Source organism: Chelonoidis abingdonii, chromosome 1 (assembly GCF_003597395.2).
Source record: "Chelonoidis abingdonii isolate Lonesome George chromosome 1, CheloAbing_2.0, whole genome shotgun sequence".
In the NCBI taxonomy this organism is placed as follows: Eukaryota; Metazoa; Chordata; order Testudines; family Testudinidae; genus Chelonoidis; species Chelonoidis abingdonii.
Window position 1 is genome coordinate 333492007 of NC_133769.1, and position 14922 is coordinate 333506928.

At 45.1% G+C, this 14922-nt stretch overlaps 1 protein-coding gene across 3 annotated transcripts in view; it reads right to left on the reverse strand.

The window, feature by feature from the left end:
* IFT88 (intraflagellar transport 88) overlaps positions 1-14922 on the reverse strand; it is a 101220-nt gene that overhangs the window by 35481 nt on the left and 50817 nt on the right. For 2 of the 3 annotated variants that reach the window (XM_032765721.2, XM_032765704.2), the window contains one exon: positions 5260-5320. The exons of the other annotated variant lie outside the window; for it this stretch is intronic. In XM_032765721.2, coding sequence (XP_032621612.2) covers positions 5260-5320 — 61 coding nt within the window. The remainder of the gene's footprint in view (positions 1-5259; positions 5321-14922) is intronic. 3 annotated transcript variants of the gene reach the window in all.

Here is a 14922-nt window from a genome sequence, read left to right on the forward strand (position 1 = left end):
GGGGCCGTTCAGGGCAGAAGGTTGAGTGTGTGTGGGGCATCAGGGAAGAGGGCTGAGGGTATGGGGGCTGCAGGGCAGAATGCTGTGTGTGTGGGGGGGGGTCAGGGCAGAGGGCTGGGGTGCTCGGCTCGTAGGGGTGCTCCCAGCCCCCTGCCCTGCGTGGCTCATGGCAGGGGGCTGGAAGGAATGTGTCTTGTTCCACTCCCTTCTCCAAGGCCCCGTCCCTACCTCTCTCTGTCTCCTCTACAGAGCTGTGTACACACTGCCACTCTTCCCCCTCCCTCTCCCCCTCGCTAGGGCCATCAATTGATTGGCGCAGGGAACGAGAGGGGGCGAGGCAGGAAAGCACCACGCTGGGGGAAGAAGCGGGGGAGGGGGAAGCTTGGCTGCCACAGAACCAAGCTTCTGCCTCCTGCCCCCGCAGAGGAGAGCAGCAGGCGGGGGGGCTGAGTGGGGCTGGGGACTGGGACCGCAGCAGGCAGCTGCATGCCGCTCAAAATCGGCATGCGTGCCGTAGGTTGCCGACCCCTGCTGTAATGTTTCTCCTGCATCTTCTGTATAGTTTATTTCTGAAAAGTAGTAACTTATTTTTAAGTTTTATGGGCAAACCTAGCCCACTTAATTCTCCCAGCAGTCTCCCCTCTGCATGTGTTTTCAGTGTCACTGTCCAAAACAAAGGAACTTTGTACTATTATTGATTCAATTATAAGTAAGCATACAATTCTGTCACAGATTCCGGGACCTCTGGGACTTCTAGGGCAGAGCTGGAGCAACTCTCAGCCCCAGGGTGGCAGCCAGCCCCAGGGCAGCAGCCCCAGAACGACATGCCAGAGCAGTGGCTGGTGTTGGGTCAGCGGGCTAGAGCAGCAGTAATCAGCCCTTGCCGCAGGAGCAGCAGTGGGGCTGGAGCAGCTGCAAGCCCCAGAAGTGCTCTGTTTGTTGCCCCACAGGATATTTTAGTAAAAGTCAGGGATGGGTTGCGGGCGTCTGTGAATTTTTGTTTATTGCCTGTGATCTATCCCTGATTTTAATAAAAATACCTGTGACAGAATCTTAACATTAACAATAAGTAAGTAGATACGGATAAAACATTTGAAAAAGTCTATGAAAACTAATAAACAAAGAAACATAGGCATGTTTGGCTGCAAGAGAGTAAAGTTAAAAATTATAAAAGACAGTACGTAAAAACAATCCCCTTTTACTCAGTAGACAAGAACTGAGTTCAGGATTCCACATTTCTCCTGGATCAGCTAATGACATCAAATCTCTAAAAAAGTTCAGGAAAATGATCCCCACTGGTCTTTGTAAGGAAACTGAGAAAATGAATCCCCAAATTTGTGAATTTAATTTTTTTTTTTTTAGCAATACACATATCCAAAAATCTTGAATAAAGTAACCCATATTTATGTTATTTGTGTGCCTCAGGCAGATCGTGTATATAGAATTTTTAAACTGTGAAATACAGACTTGCAATCCTGTTAAGCTACGCCAGGGGTAGGCAACCTATGGCACCGGTGCCGCCTTCGGCACACGAGCTGATTTTCAGTGGCACTCACACTGCCCAGGCCCTGGCCACCAGTCCGGGGGCCTCTGCATTTTAATTTAATTTTAAATGAAGCTTCTTAAACATTTTAAAACCTTTGTTTACTTTACATACAACAAGAGTTCAGTTATATATTATAGACTTGTAGAAAGAGACCTTCTAAAAATGTTAAAATGTATTACTGGCACGCGAAACCTTAAATTAGAGTGAATAAATGAAGATTCGGCCCACCACGTCTGAAAGGTTGCCGACCCCTAAGCTACGCCAAGCACAGAAAATATGACTATTTAGGGCTTATGGTCTCACTGGATCTTACTGCAAGTTTGTAAATGGGAGCTATACTACAATACAGTCCTTATGTCTATTGCCTCTTGTGTGCCAACTTCTTCACCAATAGTGTTTCACAGGGCTAGCATACCCAGTTATCAATCTGTGGTGCTTTTGACTGCTTCTGAAAAGTTTAAGTAGTACATCTTGCCTCAACTTTTAATTGGGAGCCCCAGTAGAAATACCTCTAGGCTCAGGACAGAGCCTCCTTTGTAACACTGCTTATTTGTTGAGCTGTTTCAAAAACTGTTTGATTTTTGGTCAGTTGCACCAAATTTGCATAAATGAGCATCCTTAGAACCTTTTCCTACAAAAGTTTGTTTCCAAAGCCTAAATTCTTTTCAGTCTCTCTCAGGAGTTAAATACAACAACTGCAGAATTTTGCACAAAAATCGAAATCAATATGGAAGAGTGCCCAGCTACAGCTCAACTTGGACCCATTGCTCTTATGAGATTTGATCTCTTACAATAGCGTTCCAAGCGTCCATGCATTTCTCTACATGTGGTCTATGGCATTGAATCTGTGGAGTGGAAAAAACTCAGTGCCTTAGAATGACTAAAGCTTGTGGTAGAAGTTCTTAATGAGTTCAACTCTCTTTCCATTTTCCACATATATTTTTTGTCCTTAAGAGAAGTATTGACAAAATGCTAGCTCAGGGTCTTTAATGCTGTCTTAACTTCATCTCAGCTAGGATCTTTCTTATTTCCCCTATTAGCTGTTCTCTTGCATTTACATCCTTATTTATTAAGCTACCAAACATCCCTTTCCCTCTCAGGTAATGTTCCACTCTTTTACTAACAAGGGTACACAGGATGACAGAATGTAGCTGTGAAAGAGGAAAGGGCCCCTTTGCAACACTTACACGGATATCAGGGCCATTGTTTTGCACAAATCTGAATCCTTTGGTCTGACCTCAACACTGCCGTCCATTTCTACCTAAACAAGCATGTGGTCCACAAATCATCCTGCCTGACTACTTTGTGACCAGACCATAGGTGCAGAGGACTTTGTTTGGGCCCAGCCCACTAAAGTGAATTTCTTCCTTAGGGTTCACAGGTAGGTCCCTACGAAATTCATAGGCTGTTTTGGTAAATTTCACAATCATAGGATTTTTAAAAAAACAGTGTTGTAACCATGGGGGTCCTGACGCAAAAGCGGGTTGTGTGGGGTGGTTGCATGGATACTGTTGAGGGGATGTAGTATTGCCACCCTTACTTTTGTGCTGCTGCTGGCAGCATCACTGCCTTCGAAGTTGGACCCCTAGACAGCAGCTGTGGAGTTTCCTGCAGCCAGGGGACGTTCCTGGAGCTGTGTCTGACCTGCCCCAGGAGTGGATCATGCAGGGAAAGAGGAAGTTCCATCTCTTCCTAGCTAAGCCATCACCCACCCGTAAGGCTGGCCCTGCCCCCGCATACCATGCCACCCTCACTTCTGTGTTGCTGCTGGCGTTAGCATTGCCTTCAGAACTGGGTGCCTGTTAGCAGCCACCACTCTATATTCTCCAGCCACCCAGCTCTGAAGGCAGCAAAGAAGTAAGGGTGGCAATACTGTGAGCCCCCTACAACAGCCAGATTTCACAGGGGAGAGCAGATTTTATGGTCAAGAGCAGATTTCACGATCCATGATGTGTTTTTCACAACCATGAATTTGGTAGGGCTCTATTCATAAGGATCATGAATCTCCAAGATTTATACAGGTGACAAGAACCCAAAAATCAGTTATCAGAAAAAGAGGCAATCTGAAATGATATTATGATATGTTTTCTAGGTATAACAGTTTCCTATAACTTCAGATGTAATTAATGTGAATAAATGTTCGATGACAGTACAGGTGTGTGTGATAAAGCTGACTAAAACATCCACATACATACACGTGTGGTGGTCATATCTATGCAATAAATTGCAGAACTATGTATTGTTTACCATGCACTTTTGACTGCTTGACCTGCACATTGCTCACTAATTGATCTCTGTAGGATTTATTCTAATATTTCAAACCTCTGAGCAGACTCAAAAAACTGTCTCAGAAATGTTTTCTTCTCTCCCTCCTATCAATATGAGGAATTAAAATTATCTTAGCCTGAGGCCCAAAACGACAATCCCCGACAAGTGATGGGGTTTTTCTGTATAATTATATAATTAATTCAAAGTCTATCTCGTAGGACTGCAGAGCTAAAAATGGGGGCTTCATACCACTGCAAAATAGAAAGATAACCCCTTTCCTAAGGCACCCCAGGACTGCGTTCTAGCCCCGTAAGATCCCAAGATAGGAGACTTAATAGATGTAAAATATTTAAGTAATGAAAAGCTATTCTGAGTTATGTTAGTGGTTTTCATGGCTTTTTATGAGCCTTGTACAGTTGGATAAGTGGTAATTAAGACATCTGGCTTTGCAGGTGGAAGGACAAGAAAAATAGTCCAATTTTTATTAAAAAAAACAAACTTCCTGAACCATTCCACACATTGGTTTTCTGTAACAGGAAAAATAAACAGAATGTATGATAGGTGGTATGAAGGCTTTCTGGTATTTGGTACCCGCATAAGTCACTCATGGCTCTGCGATTCATGGGTAATGTGATGTGACCATTCATACACGCACAGTGGCATTCACTTTTGTGTGTGATCAGTCCAAAATGTCTTTTTTATAGCATCTATGAAAAAAACCCTGTATTTCCTAATTTATGGCACTATGCAAAATTTCTCTTGGGCCACTTACACATTATAGTGATCATCTTCGTTTATAAAATCATCTTATCCCTGATAGATTTTTGAAAAGCTGATTTTCTGTTGCATCTGTATCTATTGCACTTGACATCTTTAAATCAAGGTGGTTATGCTGAACTGTAAATTTGAATTTGTCCCAGTATTGTTGACCAGAGAACCAGTTCCGAGTTTTAGGATTGTGAGGAAGTGTCTGCAAGTCATTGCAAAAATCTCCCCAATTAAAAACAATTCACAGAAACATTTTACAAACCCGTTCTTATAGCTATTTTTTCCCCCTTTCTCAGGGTACTTGACAATGACTCTTTAAAATAAGTGTTGTTCATCCAAAATGTAACATTCAAAGAGTGTTCAGTTAAACTATTTTATAAACAGGCCTCAAATTTATTTTTAGGAAAACTGTGAGACCTGTATGTGCTATATAAACCCTAAAACAAAACAAAAAAGCTACCGTATTAGTGGAGATTTTACAGAGCAAAGATTAATATTCACATACTAAGACCAAAGGAGCTAAAAAATGTAAGTGAAGTTTGCAAAATAATATTTATGCATTACTCAATATGTACTTGTATAAATATAAAAGGGTTTACAACACTTTAAGAAAAACTCTTCTTTTAGAACTTTGACAACTCCGACACTTAAGCAAAGTTGTTATTCCAAGTACTTACCCCCGCTACCACTCCCTTCTCTGCGGCTACGTGCACTGCCGTCTCTGCCAGATTTAACACGCTAGAACAACAGTGAAATAAATTTGAAGGAATATACACAAAAACCCTAATTAGCATAATTATATTATATAGAATTGCTGAAGCTCAAAATTCAATTTACTGCTATAAACAGTAGAGAACACTAAATTGGAATTAAATTACAGTAATATTGTATTGTGCAACTAAAATCTTGTTTCTTCAGTACAAAAAGTTGCATTTAAAATCAGAGTTAAATACAATGTTTACACAGAACTAATGAAGTTCAAATAAAAAAATTCAATAAAATCTGTTCTTTCAGATAACATTTATATAAGAATAAAAATACCTTACATGAAGTTTTGATTAGTACTGCTGAAAAAATTCTCAAGATATCCCACTCTACATGAGTTCAAAGTAGTATTTGCCTACTAACATCTTGTAAATCCAAGAAGTGTTTTATTATTGTAAAGATTCAAGTGGGGAGGAAGAAAATTTAGAAAGAGAAATATTTACCTCACAGGTCTTAAATTTCTAATATCTGGCACAGTACTGTATGTCAGGAAAAAAGTTAAATTAATTTGTCGAGTGCTAAATCTAACATGAAGACAATGGTAAATATTATAAAAACTATGTTCCTCAACTTTCTTGGAATGAGGAAAGGACCACAAACACCTTCCAGCTGTATTATTTTTAGGATTTTTAAAAATGTTAATGTTATTTTGTCCAAGCAAAACCTCTGTATTGCATGATTGATTGGGCCTCTGATTTCGTAATCCCAATATTCAGATGCATATATCTTGTCAATTACAGAAAATATACATCTTAATAAGGAGCTTTTTGATGGACAGTTGCAAAGATTCAAGATTTAGAGCCTCCATCTGTTAATTTATTTTTAAAAAAGTTCTATCTAAATTCAGTGTATAAAATTAAGAGCCTGTTTAAAAGAGATGTGTGGACTATATAGGCCTTTGGTTGAAACCCTAGATCATGTGACATAAAATGACTTTCCTAAGCAGTTTATTTTAATATTAGTTTAAATTGTTTAGCTGAGTGGAGATTCAGTAATAACAAGTTAGCTGAGGTTCTTTAAAAGTCTTAACATTTTAGGACCTGATCCTGGAAACATGATGTACTATTTAACTTGAAAGCATGAAGTATAATCTAGATAAGTTCCAGTGAAGGGAGTAATCCCTTTGAACTCAGTGTGACTACAGACATGAAGTTAAGCATCTGCATGACTGTTTGCAGGATTGAGGCCTTTGCCATCATCTATGCTATAAATACAACAGTGTCTGGTGGATTATTTATTACCTCCATCACAACCAATCTTCTCAAAGTACCCTAAAGATGTACGTAAATTCACATGCAAAGGGTCTAGTTTTACTTTGTGCATGGTTTTCATTATTTGATTTTAATTTATCTTGACCTCCAGTTAATGGTTGCATCATGTATAACTGAAAACAAAAAGGCACTTAAAAAATTTTGGAGACTGAGCAGCTGCAAAATGATCCTAACAGTCTCTAAATGGTATATACTGTATAACATACAAAGTGCGGGCACATGCATTCCAACTTCATACCCACAGCACTGTTTAAAGCTCTTGAGTATTTCAAACATAAGGGCAAATTTAAAAGGAAAAACTGAAAATGAAGGTAGTGAGTCTAATGTGGAATAAGTAGGTTCTATGTGTCGGCGTTTCGTTTGTGAAAACGCAAGATCAAATTCTCTAATGGCTCACAAGTGGAAATGAGTTTGCTTTACATCCTATTCCCATGTGGATGACAGAATCATTTTTGGCACAACTGGCAGCCTCTGGCCAAGAGAGGCCCAGGACTGGAAGAGCAGAAATGTGTTGCATATTAGAACTGAGATGCACTGAGGAAAATCATATGATGTCGGTACATATTATCCCTGGTTCACATCACAGCTTATCAGGCGCTCATTTTCAGTCATTAAATTCACGTAGAGAAATAAATACACAATGCTACTACCTGTATTTGAACCAATGCCAATAAGGTTTTGTCAATTTGTGTACCAGTGTGTGCATCTCTTTTAAATGAAATACGAGGGAAATGTTAATGCACTAAGGAATATTCAGGTGAATATTCACCTACCCCACAGATGTTTCCAGATCTCTGGCTGGATACCTTTAAGTGCTTGTCTACACTTGGAAATGTACAGAAATAGTTATTCTAGAACAGTTATTTTGATATAAGCCCCTGTGCGGACACTCTTATTACAGAATAAGGAGTTTTCCAGAATAGCTATTTTGGTAAATTTCCAAATGTAGACAAGATCTTAGTAAGACTCACTGAAAAGCACGGCATATTCCACAAATATTTAATTATCTATTTACTGCCTCATCACTTGGCACAATAGTAAAGAGATCATGGCTTGGCCTGAAATATTGAGGAAGGGAAACTGAGTTTAATTGCTGTTGAAAACAGAAAGCAATAACTGACCTGTGCCTGCCTTTGCAGACTGAAATCAGTATTTGGCAGGGAAACATAAGGGGTGATTTTCATAATTTTTGAGCTACAGAACTCAACCTCTAACAACTGGAGAGGCACAAAGTGAATCATAGTGTGAGACCCTTATTTTGCATTGCAATGCTGGTGTTATAAAAGAATATGTAGGAAAAGATGGTTACTCACCTTTGTAACTTTTGTTCTCGAGATGTGTTGCTCATATCCATTCCAATTAGGTGTGCGAGCGCTGCGTGCACGTTCGCCAAAAGATTTTTACCCTAGCAACACTTGGTGGGTCAGCTGGGTCGCCTCCTAGAATGGCGCCGCTATGGCGGTGAATATATATCCCTGCCGACCCAACCGCCCTTCAGTTCCTTCTTGCCGGCTACTCCGACAGTGGGGAAGGAGGGGAGGTTTGGAATGGATATGAGCAACACATCTCGAAGAACAACAGTTACAAAGGTGAGTAACCGTCTTTTCTTCTTTGAGTGCTTGCTCATATCGATTCCAATTAGGTGACTCCCAAGCCTTACCTAGGCGGTGAGGTCGGAGTGAGATGGCGCAGAATGTAGAACTGCTGAGCCAAATGCCACGTCATCTCTGGACTGTTGTACCAATGTGTAATGTGATGCAAAGGTGTGGACTGAGAACCAGGTAGCTGCACGAAATATCTCCTGGATGGGTACATGAGCCAGGAAGGCGGCAGATGAAGCGTGAGCCCTAGTAGAATGTGTGGTGAGGTGGCTCACTGGAACATGAGCCAAGTGATAGCAGGTGCGGATGCATGACGTCACCCAAGATGAAATTCTCTAGGAGGAGACAAGTAAGCCCTTCATTTGATCTCCTACCGCAATGAAGAGTTGGGGTGTTTTATGAAAGGGCTTTGTTCGCTCAACATAAAAAGCGAGAGCCCTACGGACATCTAGGAAGTGCAGTTGCTGCTCTTGGCCTGAAGAGTGTGGCTTCGGGAAGACGACCGGAAGGAAGATATCTTGGTTGATATGGAAGGCCGATACCACTTTAGGGAGGAAGGCCAGATGTGGTCGCAGCTGTACCTTGTCCTTGTGAAACACTGTACATGGGGGGTCGACCGTGAGATCCGAAGTTCGGACACTCGTCTTGCCGATGTAACGGCTACGACGAATGCTGTCTTCCAGGACAGATACAGCAGTAAGCAAGTTGCCAGCGGCTCAAACGGAGCAGCCATAAGTTTGGCTAGAACAAGGTTGAGGTCCCAGGTTGGGGCAGGGTGGCGGACTTGTAGGTATAAACATTCCAAGCCCTTGAGGAACCTCAAAACCATGGGGTGAGAGAAGACCGAGCGGCCGTTCTCCCCTGGGTGGAAGGCAGAGATGGCTGCCAAGTGCACCTTTATTGATGAAACAGTTAGGCCTTGTTGTTTTAGGGACCAGAGGTAGTCCAAGATGGTAGGAACTGGTGTCTCGGTAGGAACAGCGTTACGCTGCTCGCACCAGCAGGAGAAATGTCTCCACTTGGCTATGTACGTTAACCTAGTGGAAGGTTTCCTACTACCCAGGAGTACTTGTTGTACCGAGGCAGAGCAGCGTAGCTCAGACTGGCTTAATCATGCAGCAACCATGCTGTAAGGTGAAGAGACTGCAGGTCTGGGTGGTGAAGTCTGCCGTGGTCGTCAGTTATAAGATCCGGCCAAAGAGGTAGAGGGATTGGGTTGGCCAGCGAGAGGTTGAGCAAGATGGTGTACCAGTGTTGCCTCGGCCACGCTGGAGCAATCAAGATCAGGTGTGCTCTGTCTCTGCGGAGCTTGAGTAGGACCCTGTGGACCAGCGGGAATGGTGGAAAGGCATAAAGGAGATGTCTCATCCATGGTATCAGGAACGCGTCTGATAGGGAGCCCGGGGAGTGACCCTGGAAGAAGCAGAACATATGGCATGTCCTGTTCTCGTGGGAGGCAAAGAGGTCTATGCGGGGAGAACCCCACTTCCGGAAAACAGAATGGATAATGTCCAGGCGAATCATCGACCACTCATGAGACAGGAAGGATCTGTTGAGGTGATCCGCCAGAGTGTTCTGAACCCCTGGGAGAAAAGATACTACCAGGTTGATCGAGTGGGCTATGCAAAAGTCCCAGAGCTGGATGGCTTCCTGACAAAGGGGGGAGGAACGTGCTTCGCCCTGCTTGTTTATGTAAAACATGGCCGTTGTGTTGTCTGTGAACACTGAGACACAACAGCCTTGTATATGCTCTTGAAACACCTGGCACGCGAAGCGGACTGCCCTCAGCTCCCATACATTGATGTGCAAGGTCAGTTCTTGAGCTGACCAAAGGCCTTGAGCGTGAAGATCCTCGAGGTGGGCTCCCCAACCCTGAGATGACGCGTCCGTGGTCAGGGCCACTGAAGGTTGCAGCAGGTGGAAAGGCATCCCTGCGCAGACCAGGGTGGGCGACAGCCACCAGTTCAGGGAGTTTATGATGCTTGGGGGGATCGTGAGGATCATGTCTATGCTGTCTCTGCTCGGTTGGTATACCGAGTTGAGCCAAGTTTGAAGGGGACGGTGGCGTAGTCTGGCATGTTTGGTCACGAATGTGCTGGCCGCCATGTGACCTAGGAGGCCGAGACTTGTGTCACCCAAAGTTGTCGAAGTTTTGCAGGCCTTGGATAATTGATACCATCACTTGAAACCGGGGCTGTGGTAAGCAGGCTCTGGCTAGAGTGGAGTCCAGGATGGCCCCAGTGAAGTCTATTCTCTGTGTGGGAACCAGAGTGGATTTTTCTATATTGATCATCAGGCCTAATTGCCTGAATAGGTCCTTGATGATGCCCACATGACGGGTGACTTGTGTCTCGGAGGTCCCTCGAATAAGCCAATCGTTGAGATACGGGAAGACGTGTACTTGATGATGACGGAGGGAGGCGGCGACTACAGCCATGCATTTTGTGAATGGTTGTGGGGCTGCAGAAAGGCCAAAACAGAGGGACCGTAAATTGAAAATGTTGATGGTTGACCACAAAACGGAGGTACTGCCTGTGTGGTGAGTAAATAGCGATGTGAAAATACGCGTCCTTCATATCGAGGGCAGCATACCAGTCTCTGTGATCCAAGGACGGGATGATGGTCCCCAGGGATACCATGCGGAACTTCAACTTTATCATGAATTTGTTGAGTCCTCACAGGTCTAGGATAGGTCTCAGACCTCCCTTTGCTTTGGGGATTAGGAAATAGTGGAAATAAAACCCCTTGCCCCTCAAGTCTTTCGATATCTCCTCTATAGCTCCCATAGTTAGGAGCGTCTCTACCTCTTGCAAGAGGAATTGCTCGTGAGAGGGGTCCCTGAAGAGGGACGAGGATGGGCGGTGGGGGGGGCACAAAATAAATTGGAGGTGGTATCCCAATTCTACCGTGCATAGGACCCAACAATCTGATGTGAGCTGGGCCCACGCAGGGAGGAAATGGGAGAGGCAGTTGTAAAAAGGTGGAAAAGGGTCCTGGGAAAGAACTGGTACGCCATCCTCAGGCGTCCCTTCAAAAGTTCGGTTTGAGTCCCATGGGTGGTTTGGTGGGGCCCTGATTTTGATCCCTTTGGGGTCCAGACTGCCTTCTGTGATTCCCCCGGCCTCGTCTTCTGCCAAAGTCCTGTCGCGGCCTAGGTGAGTGGTAAGCTCGCTGAAGCTGAGGATGCAAGGACCTGCGCTGAGTCACTGGAGTGTGCATTCCCAGCGAGCGCATGATCACCCTGTTGTCCTTTAGGCTCTGCAGCCAAGGGTCAGTCTTTCAGAAAATAGGCCTTGGCCCTCAAAAGGCAAGTCTTGTATAGTCTGTTGTAACTCAGGTGGGAGGCCTGACACCTGAAGCCATGATATTCTTCTCATGGCCACTCCTGAGGCCAGAGTTCTGGCTGCTGAGTCGGCTGCGTCCAGTGAGGCTTGGAGAGAGGTTCTTGCAACCTTCTTTCCTTCCTCCAAGAGGGCTGCAAACTCCTGGCGGGTGTCTTGGGGAACTAGCTCCGTGAATTTGCCCACCGCCGTCCAGGTGTTGTAGTTGTATCGCCTAAGTAGGGCTTGCTGGTTCGCCACCCTGAGTTGGAGGCCTCCAGCAGAGTAAACCTTGCAGCCCAATAAGTCCTTGCGCCTAACCTCCTTGGATTTTGGAGCAGGAGCTTGCTGGCCATGGCGCTCTCTCTCGTTAACCGATTGCACAACCAGGGAGCAGGGAGGAGGGTGCACGTACAAATACTTGTACCCTTTCGAGGATACTATGTACTTCCGCTCAACTCCCCTGGCCGTGCGCGGAGTAGAGGCTGGAGATTGCTAGATGGTATCAGTGCTTACCTGAATCGTACGAATAAAGGGCAAGGCTACTCTTGTGGGGGTGTCAGCTGATAAAATATCCACCACAGGGTCTTCTATCTCCGGGACCTCCTCCACCTGAAGATTCATATTCTGGGCCACCCGCCTCAGAAGATCCTGATGGGCCCTCAGGTCAACTGGGGGAAGGCTGGAGGAGGATGTCCCTGCCACCGCCTCATCTGGAGAGGAGGAAGAGAAGAGGCCAGGTACGAGACGATCTCTCTCAGTGCAGCACCGGGGAGCGGTACTGGGCGCCATAATGGTACCGTGAAAGAGACTGGGACCTGTAACCGTAATGGTGCCAGGAGGTCGACCGGGATCTCGAGGCTCGTCGCCTGAAGCGACTGCGAGAGGCGTGGTGCCGGGAACCGTGCTGGGAGCTGGATCGGTACCGGGAGTGCCGGGCCGGCGAACAGGACACTGAGCGGTGCTGCGAGTGCGACCGGTACTGTGATGGAGAGCGGTGTCGGGACTGCGAACGGTGTCAGGACTCGGATTGGCGACGGCACCAAGAACGCCGGTGGGACCGAGATCTCGATCGGTGCCTCTCAGCAATGCCGACAGAGGGTGGCCTCAGCAGGGCAGGCTTGCCAATAGACTGAATAACCCGCACTGGCGGTGCCGGGGGTTGAGGCAGTGCAGACTCCGTCATTGCAATCAAGTCCCTCGCTGTGAAGAAGGGGGACTTGATTGCTGTGGACAGGATAGTGAGCTCAACCACAGCACGCGCTGGGGAGCTTTCAGGCACCGGACTGGACGGTGCCGAAGCTGGCGGTGCCGCGGCAGGTGTCACTGCCGGGCAGTCCGACTTAGGCGGGTGCTCCAACTGTGGTGCAGGCGGCACCGAAGCAGTGGGAGTCTTATGATGCTTCTTGACCCGCGGTGAAAGGGAACAGTGCCAAGCCGACATCGGTGCTGGCGACGGTCGGTACCGAGGGGCCTTAGAGGTACCGGGGCGATCCGGAGCCGAAAGAGCGCTTCTCCCTGATACAGACTGTTCAGCGCTCGGTGCCGAGGGCGCTGGACTAAGAGCTGCCTCCATCAGGAGCTGTTTGAGGCGAAAGTCCCGCTCTTTCTTCGTCCTCAGCTTAAAGGCCTTACAGATCTGGCACTTCTCTGAGAGATGGGATTCCCCAAAGCACTTAAGGCAGGAGTTGTGGGGATCTCCCGTTGGGATCGGCTTATGGCAGGCCAAGCACGGTTTGAAGCCCAGTGACCCAGGCATGAGTCCCGGTACCAGGTGTGGGGAAGGGGCTAATCCCCGATCCCCTCGCTACTATATACACTAAATATATTATAGAAACAACTAAAACTAACTACAACTATAGAGATTATAACTATATACACAATTATTAATAAGGAACTACGAGTAGCTAGGAAAGTGGAGATCAGCTAAGCCGCGCTCCACTGTTCCAACGACCGACATGGGAGGTAAGAAGGAACTGAAGGGCGGTTGGGTTGGCAGGGGTATATATTCACCGACATAGCGGCGCCACTCCAGGGGGCGACCCAGCCAACCCACCGAGTGTTGCTAGGGTAAAAATCTTCCGGCGAAGGTGCACGCGGCGCATGCCCGCCTAATTGGAATCGATATGAGCAAGCACTCGAAGAATAATGACGCATTGTTGTGATTAATATAACATTCCAGTCATCTGCAAATTAGCCTCTCCAAATTATGGTTAATTTACCATAGCTGTATAAAATTACTGTATTAGAGTTTGTGCTTCTATATACCTATGTTGTGATTAAATGGAGAAGGATAGTATTTGGCACCTAGTCCCTGGACTTTCAGTGATTAATGTATCAAGTCAAAATGAAATATTACATTTTTAACATCACTGAGATATTACTATAATCTTAAACAACTAAGTTAAACAATCTAATTGTTTAAATATTTTCACTAGTAGTTTAATGCACAGAAGTAGTAAGTGTTCAGAAGTGCCCAGAAAACTCAGGTTCACATCATCAAGTAAAGACGTTAAAAACAAACAAAACACCTAACCAAACAAAAACAGTATTTGCATACAAAGTGTGAATATTTTTTTAAAAAAGGAAAAAGGTGCTTTTCTTACATTTCTTAATATTTGTAGGCCTATGCTGCATAAGTAAGAACTCAGGAAAAAGTAGTGCTGATATTGTATACAAGTGAGTAATTACCTCTACAACCCCAGGGACCTTCGCCTTCCAATTAAAAATTAATCCAGTTTTTATAAAAGTTTAGTTTCTGACCTTTCCTGGGTAGAGTTTACCAGTTATTTCATGTTGTGGCAAAGTGAGTGTGTTTGTAATGTGGACCATTACCCACTAGAGATAAAGCTGAACCAATTTAACTCATTTCAATGAGAACCTCTTGGAGTTGTAAACTGAAAAGGTAATGTTTTATCGGCTTAGCTGCTTCGTTACTAATGTCATAGTGGGGTGGCAGCACCACCAAAGTTAAGGCTGAGCCTTGCTTACTGTTTAGCAGCCAATTTTTCTAAATGCATTAAGTCCCACATGCTTCGGTAAATTGTCTTCAAAACTCTTATGTTGCAACAGGGGTTGTGGTAGAGTTTGTGGTGCAAATATGGGGCCATGTCATTGAGGAGTTCCCAATAACTGGGGCCTTACCAAATTCACGGCCATGAAAAACTCGTCACAGATTGTGAAATTTGATCTTTTACCCTATACTATAAAGATTTCACAGGGAGACCAGCGTTTCTCAAACTAGAGATCTTGACCCAAAAGGGAGCTGCAGGGGGGTCGCAAGGTTATTTTAGGGGGAGTTGCGGTATTGCCACCCTTACTTCTGCACTCCCTTCAGAGCTGGGTGGTTGGAAAGCGGCAGCTGTTGGAACAGGCGCTCAGCT